We start from the raw sequence: 21,268 nt of genomic DNA on the forward strand, positions 1-21,268 counted from the left end.
TGCAAGAGATGGTTGGGACCATCAGATCCATGTAATTTTTTTAATTCGAAAGTATAATGATAAACATGCTTACGTATTTAAAAGCACAATGACTACGAGTTTCGTCAGATGGCGTAGCCCTCCTATTCCTAAGCAATTCTCCAGGCTCGTATAATCAGGACGCTGGTATAATCGTACTTGTACGTACTAGGACGTTATTTACTTAAATACTCGCAATTCTCAATCAAAAGATATTTGCACTTATATTTATCACGAACTTATTGATCTGCCAACGCCCAATTCTGTAATGAAATATTGCATGTATGTATTTGTGGATATTTTTATTAATGCTGTTTTATGAGATTATGACACATCATTCAGTTGATTTTAGTTCCTATGATCACAGTAAAAATAACTAGTCCATATCATTTACAAAATATAACTATGCATGGTACATGCATGTGTCCTATTACAGCATTTAGATATTTAACTCTGCCATAATATGATTATGAAATAATGAATGTGAAGCTGATTCAAACTAGCCGTATTAGACTTAATGTACATATTTTAAGTTAAAACACTAGATTGCTATGTCTGTGTTTACTTATCCCCCTCAGTTATTTGACAATCCCCTAAATATTGTGAAGCTTACTATAAAAAATACACAAGTTTAATACAAACTACAGTACAGTTCAGCCAAAAATAGTCTATAGTCAGGGCCCTTCTCAACTTCTAGGCAAAAAAAATTGTTTTGCTCGTAAGGTCTGTTCACTTGTAATAGACCATATGGTAAGCTACCAATTTGACATCTTATTGACATAGTTTCAGAATTTCAGTTTCTTTGAGAGAACTGTGCCAGAACAGTTTGTGGAATTTACCTCGTGATCTGTTTAAGACAAAGTAAACAAAAGAACGTTTACAAAAAGCTGTCTTAAGACTTTAATCCGAACTAATTTTCGTTATGAATAAGACGTAAAAAAGGTTATTGATTTTAAACCACAGTGTTCGGCAGCCGTCACTTTGAAGTTAGCTTATAATCAATGTGGGGGGCCTGGACATCCAGTTTCATTCGATATAGGCATGTTTTCTTAGGGTAAGCCCTACATCTTGCTAAGATTGCTCGAGGACTAATTGGAAATTGCTATTAAACATGTATATGAAAAAATATCAGGAACTCCCTTAATTACTCTATAATTTTTATGTGAAATGAATCACGAAAAATATACGGACGAAAATTAATAAGCGACAACAGGCGAACGTTAAGTAAAATCCGTCCCATTATGCTATCTATATTAGCGTGGTCTTATATGCACTCGTGTCAATTCTGCATTGGGCATTTCTTTTTGTGTTCTCTTTTGTACGCGGGATACGCTAGATTGCATTAGTTTTTTCAGTGTAATAATTGTATTGTTGTACGTTACCCTGCACAAGATAGTGAGGAAGTGATTATATGCATTGGCTTCTGAAAAACAGGCAGTGCATCGCCATAAAACACGACCACTTTTATGTACTTGTATCGTCTACCATGCATTTGTTTTTAAACATGGCAGACTGATTAGAGTGTGATGTTTTCATATTTCTATTTGCGCACCCATGTTTTCCTATAAGATTTGGCTTAGTGAGATGCAATATTCATACAGCTTACTAGTAAATATGTAGTGAAAAGTAAAGAGTCTTCGTTCTTCTCACGCCTTCAAAACGGAAGGATTTATGCATTGCCCGGATTATTACTCACTTCAAATACTGAGTACGATTATATGAAACTGACTGCGTGTCACAAATGTCATATAGTGTCGTTTTATTTCACGAGAATGATGAGCTATTGAACGTTAGCTCTTACTATATTTCTGATTAGGAAATTACAATCATCTCAATCAAGTTTTGATTGAACAGTAATTGTTTAATTTTATTAAGTTTTGTTTCGTGATACATAAGTGGGACATTAATTTAGCAAACAAGCTATCAGCCTGTTTCCTTTTATGTGCGAATCTAATCCTCTTTGATGCCAATAATTGTCTGCAAAACCAATTGCACTGTTCTCAGTTAACTTCGTTTTGTAACAAAAGAAGATGTGATATATTGGTAGATATTATCGCCTAATATTCATCTACTTTCTAATTGTAAGCGTATAGTGAGCGGTTACATTGGACCAAACAAGACATCAATCGTTCCTGTTCATCTGAAGGATTACAAATACGACATTCGGAAGGCTCATTATAAATCCTGAGGATTAAAAACTGATCCTTATTTATCGCACACATCGACCTCTAAAACACCGAAACCCGCGCTCAATCGTATTTTCGTTTCAACAGAAAACCTATAATTATATATGCGACCTAGCTGCTGGGCAGAATCGCTTTTGGCTTATGAAGTGATAGAAAAACTTTCATCTCGGTATAAACATTACCAGTGTATTCATTTTGGTGAGTTCCATATGTTAATTGCATAAACTACGAAGGATAGAAATGCTTAATACTGCCGCATGCTGACGAAATCCCTGCTAGATGCTTCATGTAGGTTTTCGTTTAGTGTGTGCATGATTGCCTGCGATCAAAAATTTAATTTACTGAAAAATCAGACCTTGTAGTTGTAATTTACTAAGTATAATGACCGCATTATGTCAAGTTCATAATTCATGCATGCAGCTGCATGGGAAATCCAAATTTTATAAGGAAACAGGCATTTTTGTCAACTGCAAGAATGCATGATTCATGCGGTTATATTGTGTTATTCATGCATGCCGCGTTATTCTAAATAATAATAATAACTGCGTATACTATTGATATCTGTATTCAGTATCAGATTCCAATAGAAATAGCCAATAGATTTAAAAATATCTCGATCACTCGATGGCACACGATTAACTTAGCTGTTGTTTGAAAAGACATGAAATTTTACATGTTTTAGTGATATTAATTCATATGGTAGCTCTCGACCATGTATAAATATATAATAATTGGTAAAATATATATATTATAATTAATAGTTTCTATAATAACTAATTACTGTAGGAATACTGATTTAGGGATTTTAGAAAGCAATTTGATTATGTTATTTATAGAATTGAATTCTTCTAAGTTCTAACGATGCATGAGCAAGTATCTTAAATCCTTATCCTATCCCAAACTAAGCGACATGCAGTGAACGGTAATACCATAGCTATTACATTAAATTAAAAGGATTTTAAGACAACATATGCATATGCATCACAAAATCAAGTTGAGTCAGGTGGTTCAACAACGAAAATATTCAGGTCTTCAAGAAATGGGTGATTGTTGTGAATGGCATGTATATTATGAGAAATTATATCGTGTTAGCTTTTTGATTTTTGTATAGTGCTGATGAAAAATGCTCCCTCTAGTGTAGCAAAGAGTGTATGTCATTATTTAGCAGGTATAAAGCATGCAACGTTTGGTTTGACGTATATGTATATGTATAGCTATCTTACCAAGTACCAACCACACGACCCACCTTTCTAGGGAAGAATTTCTATTAAACACGTACAGTGAACTTACTCAACTTTTTCGTTTTCTCGTTTGCAATATCTCGTTTGTAATATATAACGTTTTCGTTAAATAATTGTAAATTTCATCACTGCAGTTAATTATGTCGTTTTTGCCAATACATCAGTAGCAAGTTTTGCAAAGTGCTGTTTATACTTAGTTACAGAAAAAAAGCTACAGAAAAAAGAGATTGATGAGAGAAAATCTTGTTAATATGCCAAAACGATTTAGAAATATTTCTCATTTTTACGAGACAGTATAAGCCAGCTAAATTATAAAAGAATTCGTATTATAAGTCTATTGCTCATATTTAAGCGTTGTGTATCCTGGACCTTATAGTTGCGACATTTGTGAGTCATGATTGCAACCCAATGAAGGTATTAGCAAACATGTATAAAGAGAGCTAAAATCTCCATGCAACTCGTGACACGCAAGAGATCTAGAGTAGCTACTAGTATGTTATTCCTCAATATATTTCATATATGTTTCCATAACATGTATGTTCTATGATGATAGTAATACACGCAATATAACTGTAATTTGAGGACTAGATAGGTCCTCTCACGTGGATATATATATATATATACTGAAACATCAGTGTTACAGTGCATATATGCATGCCAATATGGAGAATATATCTTTGATCTTTAGTCTCAGTGATAGGATCCTATAGGAGGGACGGCTATTCTCGTTCATATAGCTATATGCATATACAAGAATGAATTTTTTTTTATGCCTTTTTCTCATCATAAAAGTATATATATGTCTCAAGAATGCGAAAGTGTTTTATAGAAGATTAATTAAAACTCGTATATTTTTTTAGTCTTTGTCTGAGTAAGACTTTAAATTCTACAAATGAATCTAGTTTGAGTCCCCCGCTATATTAGTGCATGTATAACACTTGACCTGCATCTACCACACGGGACGAATTTCAGTATATGTGTCGTAATCGTATTGGCACGCTTATTGTTTCACCAGTCACACGAGGCTCAATAATTTACCCATTCATTAAGGTTTGTTTTGCTGTATTTTTAGTCAATACGAAATAGTAATATAGCTATACTGATGTTTCATATGTTAACAACCTGTTGTAATTTTCTTATCTTTCTACGTAAATGACCCGTTTTTCATGCCATGCTGCTGGATGGTGTAAAAAACGGTTTCATTTTATTATAGATAGTTTGTGCCACATATATATGTTGTGTATTATAAGCTTCTTTTCAACGACTGTATTGATTTGTATTTCTCCGGATTAATGTACAGGAAAGTCAACAAACATATCACGCACGTTCATTGGTCATATAATACGTTTCGCAGCGAGTCAGACAGAATGAGTGACAGTTCGTAGTAGCGGCATCTCCCAAAGTCTCATTTGGATGAACTAGTAATAAACCTGGTTCATAGTGAAGAAATACAATTCATTACCACCCGCATGTGTTTGACCAATATCTTAAGCCGGTGTTTTCACAGCAGAGTTTAATTAATTTCAAAGAAGCGAAGTGTTGATAGTTACGCTTAAATGCAAGCATGTGCTAACGCAATCGTGTTTCTTGAAAGCCCTTTAAAAACAGGCAATTTTTTGCTTTAACTTATGAGAAAATGTGAGGTCAAATATTCAAGATCATATCAGTCCTAGAGTCATGTTATTCTTTTCCAAACAACGCGTCAATAGTACAATGTTAGTGCTGATCATAAGATCTTCTGTGCGAGTCTCTTATCTTGATGCATGAGTAACATCAAGTGATAACACGCAGGATATTGTTTGTCGTTTAAAATCCCATCAATCATAGCTTCCACGGTGTCAACGACACTGCCACAGTTGGATTTGAAAATCCTTCAAAACGCATTTAAAGCTAGCGTTCCATCTCGCACCTTTTTCAAGCATCGTGAGGTTTGCTGCCGCATTCCATACCAACACGCAATTACGCGAAGTTTCTAAGAACACAAGGTCATGCAATAATTTCGTGTTCATACAGGTAAAGTGAATATTTAATTAATCACAACCATTTCGTGAGTATGTTTACTGGTTTTACTTTTTCATATTCCACTTTGGGTTTCTGATAGATAAAGTGGTAATCTCAATAGCGTTTGATTCACCCCAGATGTAGATACTGCTCAAGACAGACATTGATCCGCGCTACGCAAGTCTGTAGAGTTGTAAATCGGCTCGCGCCATTAATTGAAATAAATAACTTGACAAAAGTAACTTTATGGGCAACTCGGTGATTGGAAGAATAGTTTGTCGTGAGTATTTCGTATAATATGAGGTTCATTTTGACTGAAGCCGTTGAATGGAATATATACAGCGATATGTTCATATTTGTAAGCAGATGTTAAGCGGATGTGTAAGGCAAGACGGTATAGGTGATCCTAAGTCAAAGTAGTTTACTAGTAAACTCTTTTCCTTTTCGATTAATTTTCTCCTAATGCGATCAACACGCCCGTCGCCGGATAATACACATTAGGTTGTAATTATAACATTTAAGCGGATTCCTTGGAATATCCTTTGTTAATGGAACGCTACTGATATAGTACATGTGAACATGCAACCAATGTTTAAGCCTGCGTTGAAAAGCTAGGTACAGCTATTGTTAGCTATAAACAATAGGTAAAAGCTAGCAATCCACATCTCTTCATCCACTTTTGGCTTTCGGGACATATATCAAATCGGCTTAATTGTGACGGACTTTATCCCTATTTAATACAACAGAGTTTTAGTGGGCACCATCTCATGTTTCGACACTCAAAATTCCTTCTTACATCAAGAGAAATCTAAAAATACTGTGCATAGATACTCAGCAATCTCTTTTATAATTTATCAAATCGATATCTGCGTACGAAGGTAACTATATACAATCAAGTATACGCCAGTTAATGGATGATAATATAAAGTAGCCTATTACTATTCATTAGGCTTCATATTACATGCCATTTTGTATAGAAAAATATCAATAATATCGTTAGAAACTGTCTGTTATAAATATAGTCTTCTCCAGTGGTACTGGAACAACATAAAAGTCGCTTAACCTGTCAACAAATCCAACTCCTTCCGTGAGGTTACAAATACAACGGCGTAAGGAAATAAAAGAACCTATGTGTATTATATGTTGCTGGATTTGTTTTTTATATATGCCTAGGACGCGGGAAGTCGAGATCGTGTAGAAGAGAGGATCAATATGGAGGGATCGCCATTCTCTATCGAGAACATATTAAAACCACCAACAACAGAGAACTCAGAGGATCTGCCGTCGAGTTCCAGGACCACAGAAGCTCTTACTCTTGCTGAAAAATTGGCAGGTAACTGACGTAACCGTGGAATAACACTGCATGAAAGACCTCTTTTTAAATTAAAATCTTTTAACCTTGATTTGTTGTTGATATTCCATCCGAGTCAGTGTTTTTTCTGGCCTTCTTCGATGGCTTATAATCAACATTTATAAGATTTTACAAATTATATTCGATCTACATTTGCATGGGTCTAATGCTATCACAAAAAAGATTTTGAAGATATATTTTGAAAACTGAAAGCATCTTTGCATGGTCGTCATTCGGAAGAAAGATTGGCTATTTTTTTCGGGTTTTGTGTTTTTTTTCTCTTAGCACAAATCCTGCACAAACCTTCTCAAAATGGAAACTTTAATTACCATGAAACACGAAAACGCATATTTAATTAAAAAGGTCTTTCTCTAATTCAGTAATTGAGTGAAAAATAGATCAAAAACTTTATCTGTTAAATTGCTTAATTGAATCCATTCTCAACCTTTCATGGGGCTTCCACGATAGTTAATCGATAAAACCGTCTGGCGTCCTTTACGTATATATATTGCGCGGGACTGCAAGAGAACAAGCGTAAATAAATCATATTTCTCCCCCAGTTTCGTATGATTGAAATTCATTACTTTAAGGTGGGATTCAAAGCGCTATATGTACATTTCGTGGTCGTGGTGTAAAAACTAAATTAAAATGATGTTGAAACCAATAAATTAAGTTAATCCTTAAAAGTAACTTCACAAAAGAACGAAAGTATTGATATGGCATTTAACGCAAATGATATGCTCTTAGCTAGGCTGTTGAATAAATATAATCAAAAATCCAGGGATCATGTAACAACGTAGAGAACAAATGATGGGACTTCATGGATGAAGCACATGGCCAACAGATATTGCTTTCTCATATATCCTTCCTTCTTCCTGCCTGATAAACCGGCGACGGTAAAGCATACGTTAAATTCTTTCACCGTAAAGCATTTATAAATGTTAAACTTGATAATGATTGCAATTCAGTTCGTAAAAGCGAAAAGCCATTGGTTAAAGAGAAATCAACGTCATGCAGTCAACCGTCAAAGCGTTTTGCCTCAATGCTTGATTGGGAGAAATAAACTTTTAGAGTTGCAATGGTATTATATGTGCGCGCAGACAACAAGATGTTTTTCATGCATACGCCCCATAACTTTGAATATTTCTGTTCTTAAGAGAATTGTAAATCCCGATAAGCTTAACTTTAGAAGTTGACCCTAGAAGACGTTCATATACTATAACGGCTTAAATTTTTTTGTAATCTCTGTCATAACATTGTTCTAATTGAGGACATAATTGTCGGAAAACGAAACAGTGAGTATATAAGTAAAGTGTTACACAATGCTATGCAAGTAATTGTTTGATCGTATTCGGAAATATACTTTTCAAGTTAAGTCTTGCTGACAAGCTGGGATTCCAGCGCTTGATTTATTGTTTTGCGCAGTACAGCTTGTGACTCGAGATAAGAAGATCTTAAAACGCGTCGATCGATTAGCTTTTCTTTGTCACAATTGAGTCTCTCGTCAACGCGAAGAATATTGATTAGTTGTTTCTAGTTTTCTTGCATCCATGAAGGAATATAAGAAACTGGAAGTTATGCGACAAATACCATTCTTTATCAGTTTGCACGTAATGGAATGCGTGTAAATGTCAAGTTACTTCGTAATCTCGTTTTATCGCGTGCTAGTTCGTATAGTACAATTTCAGTCCACGATCCATTGTGATTGATCAATTAGGAAAAAATTCCTCCAGACAAGACAACGCAGTTTATGCACTAATGCAACAAATAATTGCACATGCAAATAGGGCCTCAAGCATTTTAGACTTCCGGTTCAAACGTCAGACAGTCATTATAAGAGAGAAATTTTAACATTTAATAGAAACCCTCAAACGTCAAGTAATCACAATCACAATTACACATGAATGAAGGATTGAATTTGAATCTAAATTAAATTTATTATTTTGGAAAATCTCGTTTATCTGGCGAACCCATATTTTTGTGTTTCACCTTTTCACCTATGAAAAAAAGTTACTGGCACTATGCTGGTTGTCTGCTAGCCATTCGATGGCACAGGCTGCCAGTCAGTGCATGGGTTAGATACATTTTTACACATGCATATACGTTTATTGTATTTTATGATTCGTTTACTACAATGGTAAGCATGCATGGCAACTTTAACATAATTTAAAGAAATATTTTGTCAATTTAAAACCAAAAATGGTTTTTACCCGGTCTTGTGCATGAATCTTAGTTGTCATGCATCTTAGCCATTTATTCTATTCACAGCTCATGCAGCGGGCGAAAAAATCAACTCCATACGAAAATGCTTAAAATTCCGACATGCTAAACATCGATCAGTAATGTGCGATCAATGCATGTTTACGATGTCGCAAGAATTATATTCTATCGTTCATATCTACAGACATCATCTTGGAGGCTCGTTATGGTAACGGTGAACGAAAACATAGAAGAACAAGAACAGCATTTACTCATCATCAGTTGGCAGCTTTAGAAAGTGCTTTCTCCAAAACACACTATCCTGATGTTTTAATGAGAGAACAACTGGCTGCATTCACTAATTTACCAGAATCTAGAATACAGGTTTGTAATGCGATTCTATGTTTATATATAAAGGCATATGTAACTTATCTGCATAGAATTAAGGCTCCCGTCTTAAAAAAGAGTAGGGATAATATTATGACGTCCTGTAATGCTTCTTTAAACGACCTAGATATTCCACAGGAGAAGACCTTAGCTTGTATATGTAATAATACAGATATATGCTTTCGGTTTTCTCTTTTTAAAGGTTTGGTTTAAGAATAGAAGAGCAAAGTACAGAAAAATGGAAAGAAATGGTGAACTAACACCCGAGACAGCAAGTGGTAGTAACCCAACTAGTCCTGACAACCATTCATTCCTTCCTCTTCCAACCAATCATCCTTCATTTGCAACTTACAGAAACATACACACTGTCTACCCACAGTCAATGCACCTCCCGTTCTATTATCCAGTGCTACCAATAAGCAGTGGAGCCGCACCAGATTTTAACACTCATGTTCAGCCAGTGTCGTGTCCTTCCGGTGCCCCATCAAATGGACATTTATTATGCAATGACTGTACCTCAGCAAGACAACCATATTGTACGGCCTCTCCAGGAACGTATTATCCACAAATTTCTTTCGGGGATGGTACGGGAATATGAATAAAGTTTTATATGTTAATATACTCATGTATTTATATATTTGTACTAATTGATAACTTATGCATAGAAATTGGTTAGTAAAAATAAGGTGAAAGTTCAGTACTGTACGCTGCATATCGGGTAATATTTGTCAGTATGTCTAAAACTCTAGAATCTATTCTTTTTAGATAACTAAACAATCCATACAACCCCTCAAATATAAGAAGCTCATTATAGGTCTGCCTTGAAACGGTTTACCAATGATTGGATAAATCGTCCTCAACAAAGAAATTTTTTCCACATCTTGTGCTGTTTAGAACCTAGAGATAAGACGTGTAAATATGCAACTAAACTTTTTTCGGAAACTTTAAAAAAAGTTTAGTTGCATATTTACAGGTCTAATCTCTAGGTAATAAACAGCTCAAGATGTGGACTGAAAACAGGCAATCTGAACACTCAGTGATGGAATTGCCAAGTTTCATCTATGGCCTATAGGTCTGTGTTCAGCGGGCTATCTTATGGCCCGTCTAACACTGAATTAATTCAGTGCAAAAATTGACATTGTTGGCAAATGATGTGTAATCAAGAACCACCTTTTTAACCCCATAGTTTAGCAAAGATGACACGAGATTAAAGCAGAATGGAAGCAGAAGAAAATAGGCTAAAGAAAACGCATGCTGTATACCAGTTTTTTGTGATTTTTGAGTGAAAGAGAGACTGATGAAGGCGTACTTCGCTCAAGACAAGTTCATGCATTTCTCCTGCTCCTTGACTCCACTCGAGATTTAACTGTCTTTCATATCTCAGCTAAAAAACGTCAAACCAATTTGATTTCCACTACGATGAATTTGGCTGGAGGTTGGTTCTGCCACAGTAGCATTGCACAAGTATATATATGCACCTAAGTGCATGCATGCAGGGACGCCGGAACTAGGGGCAGCTAGGAGCAGCTTCCTCTCTTGCATTTTATACTAACAGGGCAAAGAATGCTTTTTCAATGAAAGGACACTTCCACCCCCACCCCCACCCCCACCCCTCTTCGCGTCTTTTCAGCATCTTGCCTGAATGCATATATAAGCACAACATCACAACTTTACCTTTACATCAGGATACGCTTGAGGAACATACGCCAGATAACATAGAATTAAACATTCAAACGTACTAAATGAAAGTTTCTCATGATTTAATAAATATTTAGTCTTAGAGCACTACCAAACTATATACAAGTAGAAATTAGCAATAAATACACGATTATATTTTATACAAACGTTACGATCCAATTGACTGGTAAATTACCGTGAGTGATTTCTTGAGCACTCCGGAGAAGACGGGGTTTTATTTTGTAATGCAGGCAGTGGTCTATAATGTCCATCTAATCTACTGTATGGTTCAAATCGAGATGTTGTGTACGGTAACTGCTGTTCAAGACCTCGTACGTGCACGCTAGAGCATGGTCTATTTGGTAGCTCATAATCATGGCATAAATGACAGTAACCAGCAAACACGGAAGATTGACGCATTGCTTGTAAATTCAACATGTTTTTATTCCGTCGCCATTTTGCTCTTCTGTTAGAGAACCAAACCTTGAAAAGACACATAAAAATTATTGAATTTGTGATGAATTATTTTTCAGCTGTGTACGTCTCGGGTTTATGGTGGAAAATTTTATCAGTAAAAAAAGTGGATGCTGATTTTATCAGTAAAAAATTCTAGTATGAGGGGAACTAATTTTTCTATATAATCCATTGGTCAATTGTGTACCTGTACTCTCGCTTCAGACATGTCTATTTTGTTTGCTAGCTCTTCACGAGTCGCTACATCTGGATAGTGAGATGTTTCAAACTCTTTTTCCAAAATCTGAAGTTGATCCTGTGTGAATGTAGTTCTGTTGCGACGAAGTTTTCTCTTCTGATCAACGTGCATGTCTGAGGTAGTCGACTCTGATTTAGAAGTATCGTCTATCGTCTCTGAGGACGAGACGTTGTTTTCATCTAAAAAGAAACAAAAGTTCATTTACCTTTGTAGTATTTATAAATCCAGATAGTCGAAGCGAAATAGTCATTTGCAGAAGAGATTGGCGCAGTTTTGCGATTATTTGTTTCAGGGGAGGACTGGCTTTTACCGGAAAGTTTCAGCAAGGCAGCGCACTATGGGTATAGCTTTATCAAAACAGATATTGTAAATTTGTTTGAAGCCAGGTCGTACAAGTAGAAATTTTTAACCCAACATATCCAAAAGGCAAGGTATTTGTTTTGGCGTTCCAGCCTTACGTAGTGTGCAAAAAATTACGACACTAATCGATTCCTGTTCAACGCTTTCTCGACAAGCACTGTTGACTTACGGTACTTACCATCATTTATGATGTGTTCTGTACTGTCTGCAGGCGAAGATGGTGTTCGAGGTTGCCAATCCAGTTCTTCCCGTGAATTTTTAATGTCCTGTTCGGTCTCGTTTGATCTTGGTCTATCCTGACTGTGTGTTTCTTCTTTTGGTATTGGAGTGTGTGTTGGTAATTCAGAAATAACTCGAGTGTTTGGATAAACTGGATACGGAAATGACGCGATGGCAACGTCTTGTATTGGACTCCAATGTTGCATGTAGAGTCCTGTAAGATGTTGTCTTTCTCGTTCCAACATGGCGTACTGCGCAGCACGCTCGGCAGCTTTATTGCGAAGTATTCTGTTTATGGAGCTAACACTTGGAACATTGTCTCTGTCACATACTGATTCCTCTACCAGTCGATCACGTATTTCCCAAGCGAAGATTGTTGGATTTTGTTGTTTATACTGAACAATTTTGCTGACCACAGCTGGTGTAGCAACTTTAGGTTTACTTCCTCCGATAGAACCTGGGCGAACGGTGCCTGAGTCGTAAAAGCGGCCAAGGATTTTACTTATTGTGCTATGAGATACCATGAGTCTGCTTGAAATTTCGCACGATGGCACCCCACAGTTTGCTAGTTGAATAATCCTGTGGCGTATGTAATCAGGCAGTTGTCGACCATTGCTTACGTTTCCAACAATTGCATTGAACCCAGGAGCTCCATGGTAAACTGCAAAATATTTTATTGAAATTTACATAAAATGCGCATAAGTTCGAGCTGGACATTGCCAAAATTGATTGGTCATCACCAATATTATTACATCGACTTTATTTTATCTTGATAAATCAGTGATAAATAGGGAGAAAATGGTTTAAAATCTAGTGATGGTTTAAGGACATAGGTGCCCCCTACTTTTACATTAATTTCACGAATGTCATGTTTAAACGTTGCCAATGGCATGTTCGTGTTGTGTTTAGACAGGCAAGAAGCCGACTTAAGCGACAGTAAATGGACTGTATCGATTTCCTAACAAAACTGAGACCAATTACTTTGCATTATATAACCACTAATGGTGAAGTAAAGGAATATATATTGCGCTCTTTGAATGTTAGTGAATATTTTTATTGAATAAGTTCAAATATTAAACTTTTTTGTTGAGTAGCTATGCAATTGCAGGTGGCTATGCCTGGCATCAATAAAACTGATATCCATTTATGTGATAAATCGAGTTTTCAGCACGGTAAATAAGCATCAGAATTTGTTAACTTGACCAATCATGCATGTACATCTGAGGTTATGCATGCAGGAGGCATTTCGGTTGGATGACTTTTCATTCAAGTTATGCATCACAATTAGGTTGACGATTGATCCATCTATATATATTTAAATACTAAAAACCTTAAAACCAAACTAAATTCTGTAAATAGGCTATTTGTTTTTTAAGACTTTGTTCAGAAAGACCAGTGATTGTTGAAGGTAAATATATTCATTGAAAACGTTTCTCACTGCACTTTACATAATTGGCTGAATACATTTTATATATATATAGCCGATATTCATTTAAAACAATATTTTTCAGCCTTAAGGCAGAAAGAGATTATATCTTTCAATAACTTTTATTCGTTTTTTACTCTTAGTAGAGTGGAGGCAATAGCCACCTGAGGTCGTTTACCGGATAAGCACCTGATGTCCATTCCTGTACTGTCAAATTGAATTATGTCAAATGAATTGAGTATAAAGATGACGGTTGAGCAATTTGTTATTCTAGAACGCTTAAAATAGGCATGCATATTTTTAATACCCACCACGTGTCCAGTCTGATTTTTTTAGAATACATTCGAGATATTATATATTTCATTCTTAATTGTATACGCCGAACGTCGTATTGAAATACTATAGGTTATAAATAGTTTAGTGCTTACAGCACTATAAAGTTAGTAACATGTGATGCATACATTAACGCTACGGTTTCATTTCTCTCTTCTCCGAAAGCTTCCTTAAGTATTAAAAAGGAACAACACAGCGAAGAACATCAGTTAAAAATGGGTCTTGATTCTTATTATTTACCAAGTTCAAACGTCCCCATCTACGCATGAACGATCTGCGATATTTAATCAACTTCCTCTCAAGAAAGAAAGTGATAAACGTTTCTATAAAAATAATCGCACTTCACTCAGACAAAGAGATGTCGATTAAGTCATATAGACTATACAGTGGTAGAAATTCAGGTCAACCGACGTCTGTTTACATTTTTGAAATAAGCGTATTGCGGGTTATGCATTTGGCATTAATGTATACTTGATATTAGAAGATTTCAGTGGGCTATAGTCAATTCAATGTCGAATTAATGATATAATATACCCTATAAACTATATACGGCTACACGTTTATTATACGTAATTATGCATGTGTCATCGTTTTTGACCAGTTAAGCTCGGTGCACTGCACTGGCTCTTTTATATGCCATGTTTTCCTTTATCACCTTTTATTCTTCAATATAAGAAAAAAGTGGCAAACACGAACAAAGTTTCATGATCAGGATTATACACCGGTCAGCATTAGCAATGACACAACGACGTTATGCGATGGCGTAGCTCTGTTTTTAGTAGCTATTCCTCGATAGCATGCATGTGTTATGGATAATATTTAAAATCACTATCTATTGTTTTATATAAAGAAAAGCAAGAGGTACATGTCCTAGAATCTACATCTACAATATAAATTCACCATCAATGACAGCAGATTTCTCTTACTGGTGCATGTATACGTTCAGCTTGATGTTGGCAACGCCATACATGCCATGGATAAACTTAAGAAAACAATGCTTGGGAAATTGCATGGCTGTGCAGTATAGCACTAAACTCCTTCCCTTAAGCTGATTACAATGACTAGCTAAGACCAATTTTCACCACGTGTCTGATGCATTGTTTGCGTTAAAAAGACGTGACACTTTATTTGTTAGACAACACTGCAGTAAAACACTGTAGTATAATATGCTCAAGAAATTAAGCAGCCTTCCATCCTTTCTCAAGATACAGTCTTTATTTATAAGAACAAGCAGCAACCTTTGAGGGTTGAGCATTTAAGACACAGGATATCCATCACGTTTTACCCAATAACATTTAAGAGTAACTTTTGCTGAGAACAGAAGCCCGAATCATTAGCGGTTGGTCATTAAAGGAGGAAGAATGCAATTTTGTAAAACTCAGCACTTGCAACGTTACATGTCAAACTGGTTAGCTAGAATTCTAAAAAAACCTGAAGAGAGGTGTTTTTCGCTTTTTACGTGAAGCCTCTTCATCAATGACAATGTGCATTGATGGAGGATGCACAATGCAGCCTGTATACATATTTAAAAGTATGTGCATGTTCAATATATCCTAAAACCATATCAAAGGTCTTCTTATAGTCATGCTAGCACAAAAATACGTAGTTCCTAGTCTATGAAAAACATTATAAAAAATGTAGGAGAAGCAAAATTACTTAAAATTTTAACTTGAACAAGAGACGAGTGATAGTCCTCGCCATTATTTTATTTCTTTAGTCGAAAGTCAAGCAACTTGTACTTGAATTTATACTGAAAAGTGGAACAGCGGGTAGAATGATATTTTTAATAATGGCTTTCCTTAGTCGATTTCTTGAAACAGAATTTGCAACCTATCGTATAACTTGCATTATAATTTCCAGTTGAACCCACTGAAGGCTGTCTGCATCAATCAAATTCGAAATTAAGATCACATGAAGCGAGTTATGAAGCTTGTAGTTATCTTACTCCTTAAATATTTAAATGTTTAAATATGTCTAAAATTACACATGAAGAAGTCACTTTAGTGTCTCGTTAGAAATAGTGGAGAGCATATTGATGTTGGAAGAACAATAGAAAAATGGCGGTAGGTAATATTTTTCGAACGTACAGTCATTGAAAAAGCGAGGTCTTTAGCATAGCCTACACGCTCACTATCGATTTGAAATAAGTGTAGTCAAATAGTTCATCCATTTCATGCAAGACCGAAAGGAGATCACAAAAAGGAATGATGATAGGTCCAGCTGATATTGTCGTTACTGGTCGCTCGGTTATCCTTACATAGCCGTGATTAGATGGCGAAGAAATCAAATTTTCTTCATTGTACTAAGAAGTTGACACGCATGCAGTTGGTCAAGCTGAGAACAAATTTCATGCTCGCTATAGAACTACGAAATGAATGAGAAAAATGACAGGCAATAAAAACATACCTTGACTCGTTGACCAATTCTCCATATTCTCAGCTCTTCTCAAAATCTGGCTCTTGGTAAGTACTTAAAAACAAGATACATCTTCATGTTAAACAAAATATAAAACGGTTTATCAACTTTATCAAGCGTTTATTTTCACATGAATTAGTGTGAATGTTGATGCAATATAATTTATTGCCCTGTCTTACCTTCAATGTCTCTCGTAGTCTTGATGAATAACTAAAGCTTTTTCAGTCTTAAGCTATTTCAATGAGCAGAGCTGAGCAGGTTTGATTTAATCCTTCCGACTGCTCAGAGCTTATATCAATTTATCCATTTAGCAAAACAATATTAAATTTGCCGAGTATCACACAGATGTTCACAAACGTCGTTATTAAAACGATTTCCTTTCAACTCAATTGGACGTTGAAGGGACGTTCGTTGGCAGGCCGTTTGTACTCCTAACAGATACGCCCTTTGTACTGGCTTTCGCATGGGATTTTAACAACATTTTAACAGCTGTTGCTTTAACCAAAACAATAGGAAAGCAGACGGCAGATGGCTTTTAAATGATTTTTCTCTTTTAACATTGCGTACGATTAGAAGTTCTAATCTAATTAGATCGAGTGAATATGCAAAAACGCCCCTCTCCATTGCCCTCATATCAAATTTCTCATTTAGATTTGAAGGCGCTTGCGCACTTTGTAATTAAATTCAACGACTTTAATAAGGGTTATGTCGCTTATAATAATCTTCAGTAATCATTTTTCTCTAAGTTGATTGACTTTTTCACCACGACTTAAATCATATGCTCACCCCTAACACATTCTCTATTAAAGGATTTTGTTCCCCTATTACACAATGCCCCAATGGAACATATTTTTTCCATGCATTGAAATCAGTAAATATGAAAATGATTCGGTCTTGTGAAAGGCTTAAAACAAACGTTTACATATATAAAGGATTTTGATTAATTCTGTGTACTGTAGGTAAACTTAACATTCAATAAGCTACTGCAGCCTTACATCCAACGTGTCCTAGTAGTTTAGAGTCGGCAAGAACAATGGAAGTCTAGGTAAAGCGCAACGACGCTGTTAAATCGCTGGCCAAACATCTCATATTATACCTGTTTAAGCATACAGACAAGATCAAAATTGTTTATAATGACGAATGTGACATGAAGACGCTTTGGAAGTTGTACATTTAACCGGCTATGTTTTTCATTCTGCTGTTCTCATTAGGAACTAAAATAGTAATATTTCAGGGAATATCAAAGTTTGGTAGCTCAAATTTATGAAGTGAAAACCCAATGTTATGATCAATTTTCCAAAGTGTAACGTTTTCAAGTAGTCCTCTTAACAGAAATTCGCATATAATATTTGACTATCAAAATGTTCTATTAACATATATTAGTTGGGAAACACATTTGATTTAAAAGGAGTAAATCTGGATATTTTGTAATGGGGAAGTAAGCAAAATGAGTCATACATGACTGAGAATACTTCTATCGTTCCGTTTTCATTGGCTTTTCAATTGATATGGCTTTAGTGTAGATGAGATGATGCCCTTGGCGAAACTGATGAAAATGATAGTGTGCGTTATACGTAGATTTAACAAACTTTATCATACAACCTTATATCAGATACGAATAATAATTGCAATAAATCTTGGCTCTTTGAAACCATTTCGTTTCGTCTGTTCGACGCTGATGTTAAAATTAAAACTTTTTTATTAAAAACGAACACGACCTGGCTGTTTTTCTTCAGAAAACCGTGGGGTACTGGGGTGATAAATAAACTTCATCACACTGTGTGTTGACGAGACTTAAATGAAAATCGGCTTAATTAAGACATAATGAAACGAATTCATTAAGAAGCTGCCGTTTTTATTGTATTGTTTTGCTTTGTTTAACTTTTGGCTTTAACTGCTTTAGCACAGCTAAACATGCATGCTTTTTCATCCAACACTATTTTTCTACCTTGTGCCATACAATCCGTGCTTTTCATTCACTTGCTACATGTATACGTGCGCTTTTTATGCCTTAACATGCGACATGACAGCTGACTTTCTTGAGTGCTTTAGTCACTTTTTTTTCTCATTTGACGCCGAGCAATCATCATTAATGCAATTACTTGATATATAAAGATATATGAAATTTGAATAAACTAATATTAAAAATAGTGTTTTGCCCAGCATGATGTGAAGTCTGAACTATAAAGAAAGATAAAAATTGATGTTCAGGGAGTTTGTCTGATTTTCTATGCTAGCCTATATTCTTTATCCAACCGAGCCTTATCGACAAGTGATGTATTGGAAACTAAAGGTAGACGCTAGTGTCTTATTTTTCAATATGGAATATCGAGCTGAGTTATGAATGCATTGCATAAAACGTCTTATAGTTTTAAAAAACCACCTTAATCTACAGACTTATACTAAAAAAAATCAGTCAGTATACTTAAATATTAACTACCATTTATGAGGTTTTGGGCAAAATGTCGGCTTGGAACAAGAATTAAGGTCCTATAAAGTCTATATTTAAAGTTACGAGGCTTTACAAGCAATCAATGTGACAAAAGAGCACAACTATCCAATAATTACAAGCACAAAAACAATTATTTCATCATTCACATATTCTGTTAACAGAAAAACCGCACAGCTTTCTTCACATTGCTCACGGAAATAAGAATAATGATTTCCTGGTAAACTCTTTACTGCATATGATTTCCATATAGGAATTACATCTGAATGCATCTTTTTTAGTATTGGCAATTGAAGCAATATTTACTGGATTAGCGGTCCTATATTGATATGTCACTACGGCAGAGTTTAGCGGTTGTTGAGTCAAACTGATACAAGAATTTAATTAAGCATACGAGATATATTCATTTCATGGCAGTTGTGTTAACAAAACTTGTTTAAAATATTTGCTGAAAAAATTGCAATCTGTTCAAACTCGAATTTATCGTATATATATTTCTCAAACATATATCCGCGGTTGTGCTGTATATCGCGATGAACATATATTATTTTTCCCATACTTTGCAAAGCAAAATAGTAAATGTCGCTTGAAAGCGCGAAAAATAATTAAAGTTCATTAAAAATAGAGGCCTGCATGGCGTTCCTGCCTTTGATTACATTTCGGTTTAGGCAAATTACATCCCAAATTTAATTGCTCTATACTGAAAAGCGGTTTACTTTTTATCTGCATGATATTTGTGTTTTATTATATTACCTCTACATAAAGCTTCGCCATAAAGCTTACCAGGGTGAATTACAGCCAAGCGAGTGTAACTTTTTCGCTTTTTTACTTAGCTACGGTTAGAATATATACATAATTAAGATTACAATTGTCGAGATTCGGCTACGACACGCGTATAGCTTCTTTTTCCCGCTTATATATTCTTATGATGAGCTTGTCAAAATGAAATTCATTATTTACATGGACCCTTAAGAGAAACTGAAATATTGTATTAGCTGAACAAATGTTAAACTATTCTATTAAATTCAGCCTGGCGCATTTCACTGTGTCTGTGTAATTTTTTGCTTAAGCCACATCTGTTGAAATATCACAAAGTCGTTTTATAGCGGTATATACATTCATATTATTTCCCTCATTCCAGTAAATATCCCGCTGTTTATGAGATTGCTCATATTATACACTGTCACTGTATATCTCATTAATCATTGTAATATAAATGCATGAGATTTACATGAACCGACCAATTTATCTGTATGCAGCGTCATTAACTTATATTAGATAAACTGAATTTAGTTTTGATTGAAAACTCCAAGTAAAAATCTATTCTCGCTAAAACAGATTGCTTTTATAAGAGTATAACGGCTGATTTCAAAATGCACCGTGTAATTTGGACGTTTTTGAATCAAGCAAAATGAATAAAATAAAGATTCAATCATTTATTACTTCCTTCCCATTAAGTAAGGAAGAAAAATGAATGACCATTGCTCCTTTGTCAACTTTTATTATTTCACTCAATGTGAACAGTGATTCCAAGTATTAACAAAGTTAATTACACGCTGATCATGATGCCACTATCACGAAGATATTGATATATAGAGTGAATGATCGTATCTTACTTTCATGTGAGGCATTAATAATTCACCAATAGCGCAAAAGCAATCCATGCCAGAAAATGATCTATTTACAAAATGACATGCATGCATAAATACATGTTGTCTGCCATGAAGTGTTTAGAATACACAATAAGCTGATGTATAGCTGTTGTAACGTGATTTGCTATATCAGTAAATCACAAATTAAAATTTAGCTGTATATAGAGGGCATTTGTAGTGAATAACAACTGAATACGATTTAAAACATCCAGTTCGCTAGTTTTCTTATAACATGCAGCGGATACGTGTAATGCCTGGTTTTCCGTTTCGGTCGCGGCGATTGCCGTGAACATGTCAAGGTATTGCCGCATGCACGTCTGTGCAGCATAGAAATAATGTCTACTATTATTTCTATGATGTGCAATGATGCAGTCAACAATGATAGATTTGAATACAGAAATAAAGACAAATTTACATCCGTACTATTTCTCATCGGTGAAAATGACTTGATCGCGACTAAATTGAAACCAGGCTTAAAGATTCTTCTCTTTTAACGTGATACGCGTGAAACTCGATGACGATGCTGTTCTTTAATTTTTTCAATTTGTTTTTGGCAATATTGCGTCTCTTAATGCCGCCGTTATTAACAGCAAAAAAGTGATAATTCATTTCGAATTCAAACAGTTTTCTCCTGTAATCCCA

General features: G+C 35.2%; 2 protein-coding genes across 3 annotated transcripts; one reads left to right on the forward strand and one right to left on the reverse strand.

Annotated features, from left to right (window-relative positions):
- Positions 1-2,058: 2,058 nt before the first annotated feature.
- Positions 2,059-10,087, forward strand: LOC114525723 (paired box protein Pax-6-like). 2 transcript variants are annotated; one of them, XM_028547144.1, is made up of 4 exons: positions 2,059-2,402; positions 6,620-6,779; positions 9,202-9,380; positions 9,586-10,087. In XM_028547144.1, exons 2-4 carry the CDS (start codon positions 6,659-6,661, stop codon positions 9,979-9,981), a joined length of 696 nt encoding a protein of 231 aa, XP_028402945.1. In that variant the 5' UTR covers positions 2,059-2,402; positions 6,620-6,658; the 3' UTR covers positions 9,982-10,087. The 2 variants fall into 2 exon arrangements, with proteins under 2 accessions (XP_028402945.1, XP_028402953.1); XM_028547152.1 differs by lacking the exon at positions 2,059-2,402 and adding an exon at positions 5,339-5,458.
- A 1,101-nt stretch (positions 10,088-11,188) lies between these two features.
- On the reverse strand, positions 11,189-17,238 carry LOC114525713 (paired box protein Pax-6-like). Its single transcript, XM_028547132.1, has 5 exons — positions 16,705-17,238; positions 16,517-16,579; positions 12,311-13,012; positions 11,722-11,951; positions 11,189-11,543 (listed from the first exon to the last, which is right to left on the reverse strand). The coding sequence occupies exons 2-5, from the start codon at positions 16,539-16,541 to the stop codon at positions 11,253-11,255; spliced, it is 1,248 nt and encodes a 415-aa protein (XP_028402933.1). The 5' UTR covers positions 16,542-16,579; positions 16,705-17,238; the 3' UTR covers positions 11,189-11,252.
- Positions 17,239-21,268: the final 4,030 nt, after the last annotated feature.

The sequence above is a fragment of the Dendronephthya gigantea genome, unplaced genomic scaffold (assembly GCF_004324835.1).
Source record: "Dendronephthya gigantea isolate DGI-Jeju-01 unplaced genomic scaffold, DenGig_1.0 000001F, whole genome shotgun sequence".
In the NCBI taxonomy this organism is placed as follows: Eukaryota; Metazoa; Cnidaria; class Anthozoa; order Malacalcyonacea; family Nephtheidae; genus Dendronephthya; species Dendronephthya gigantea.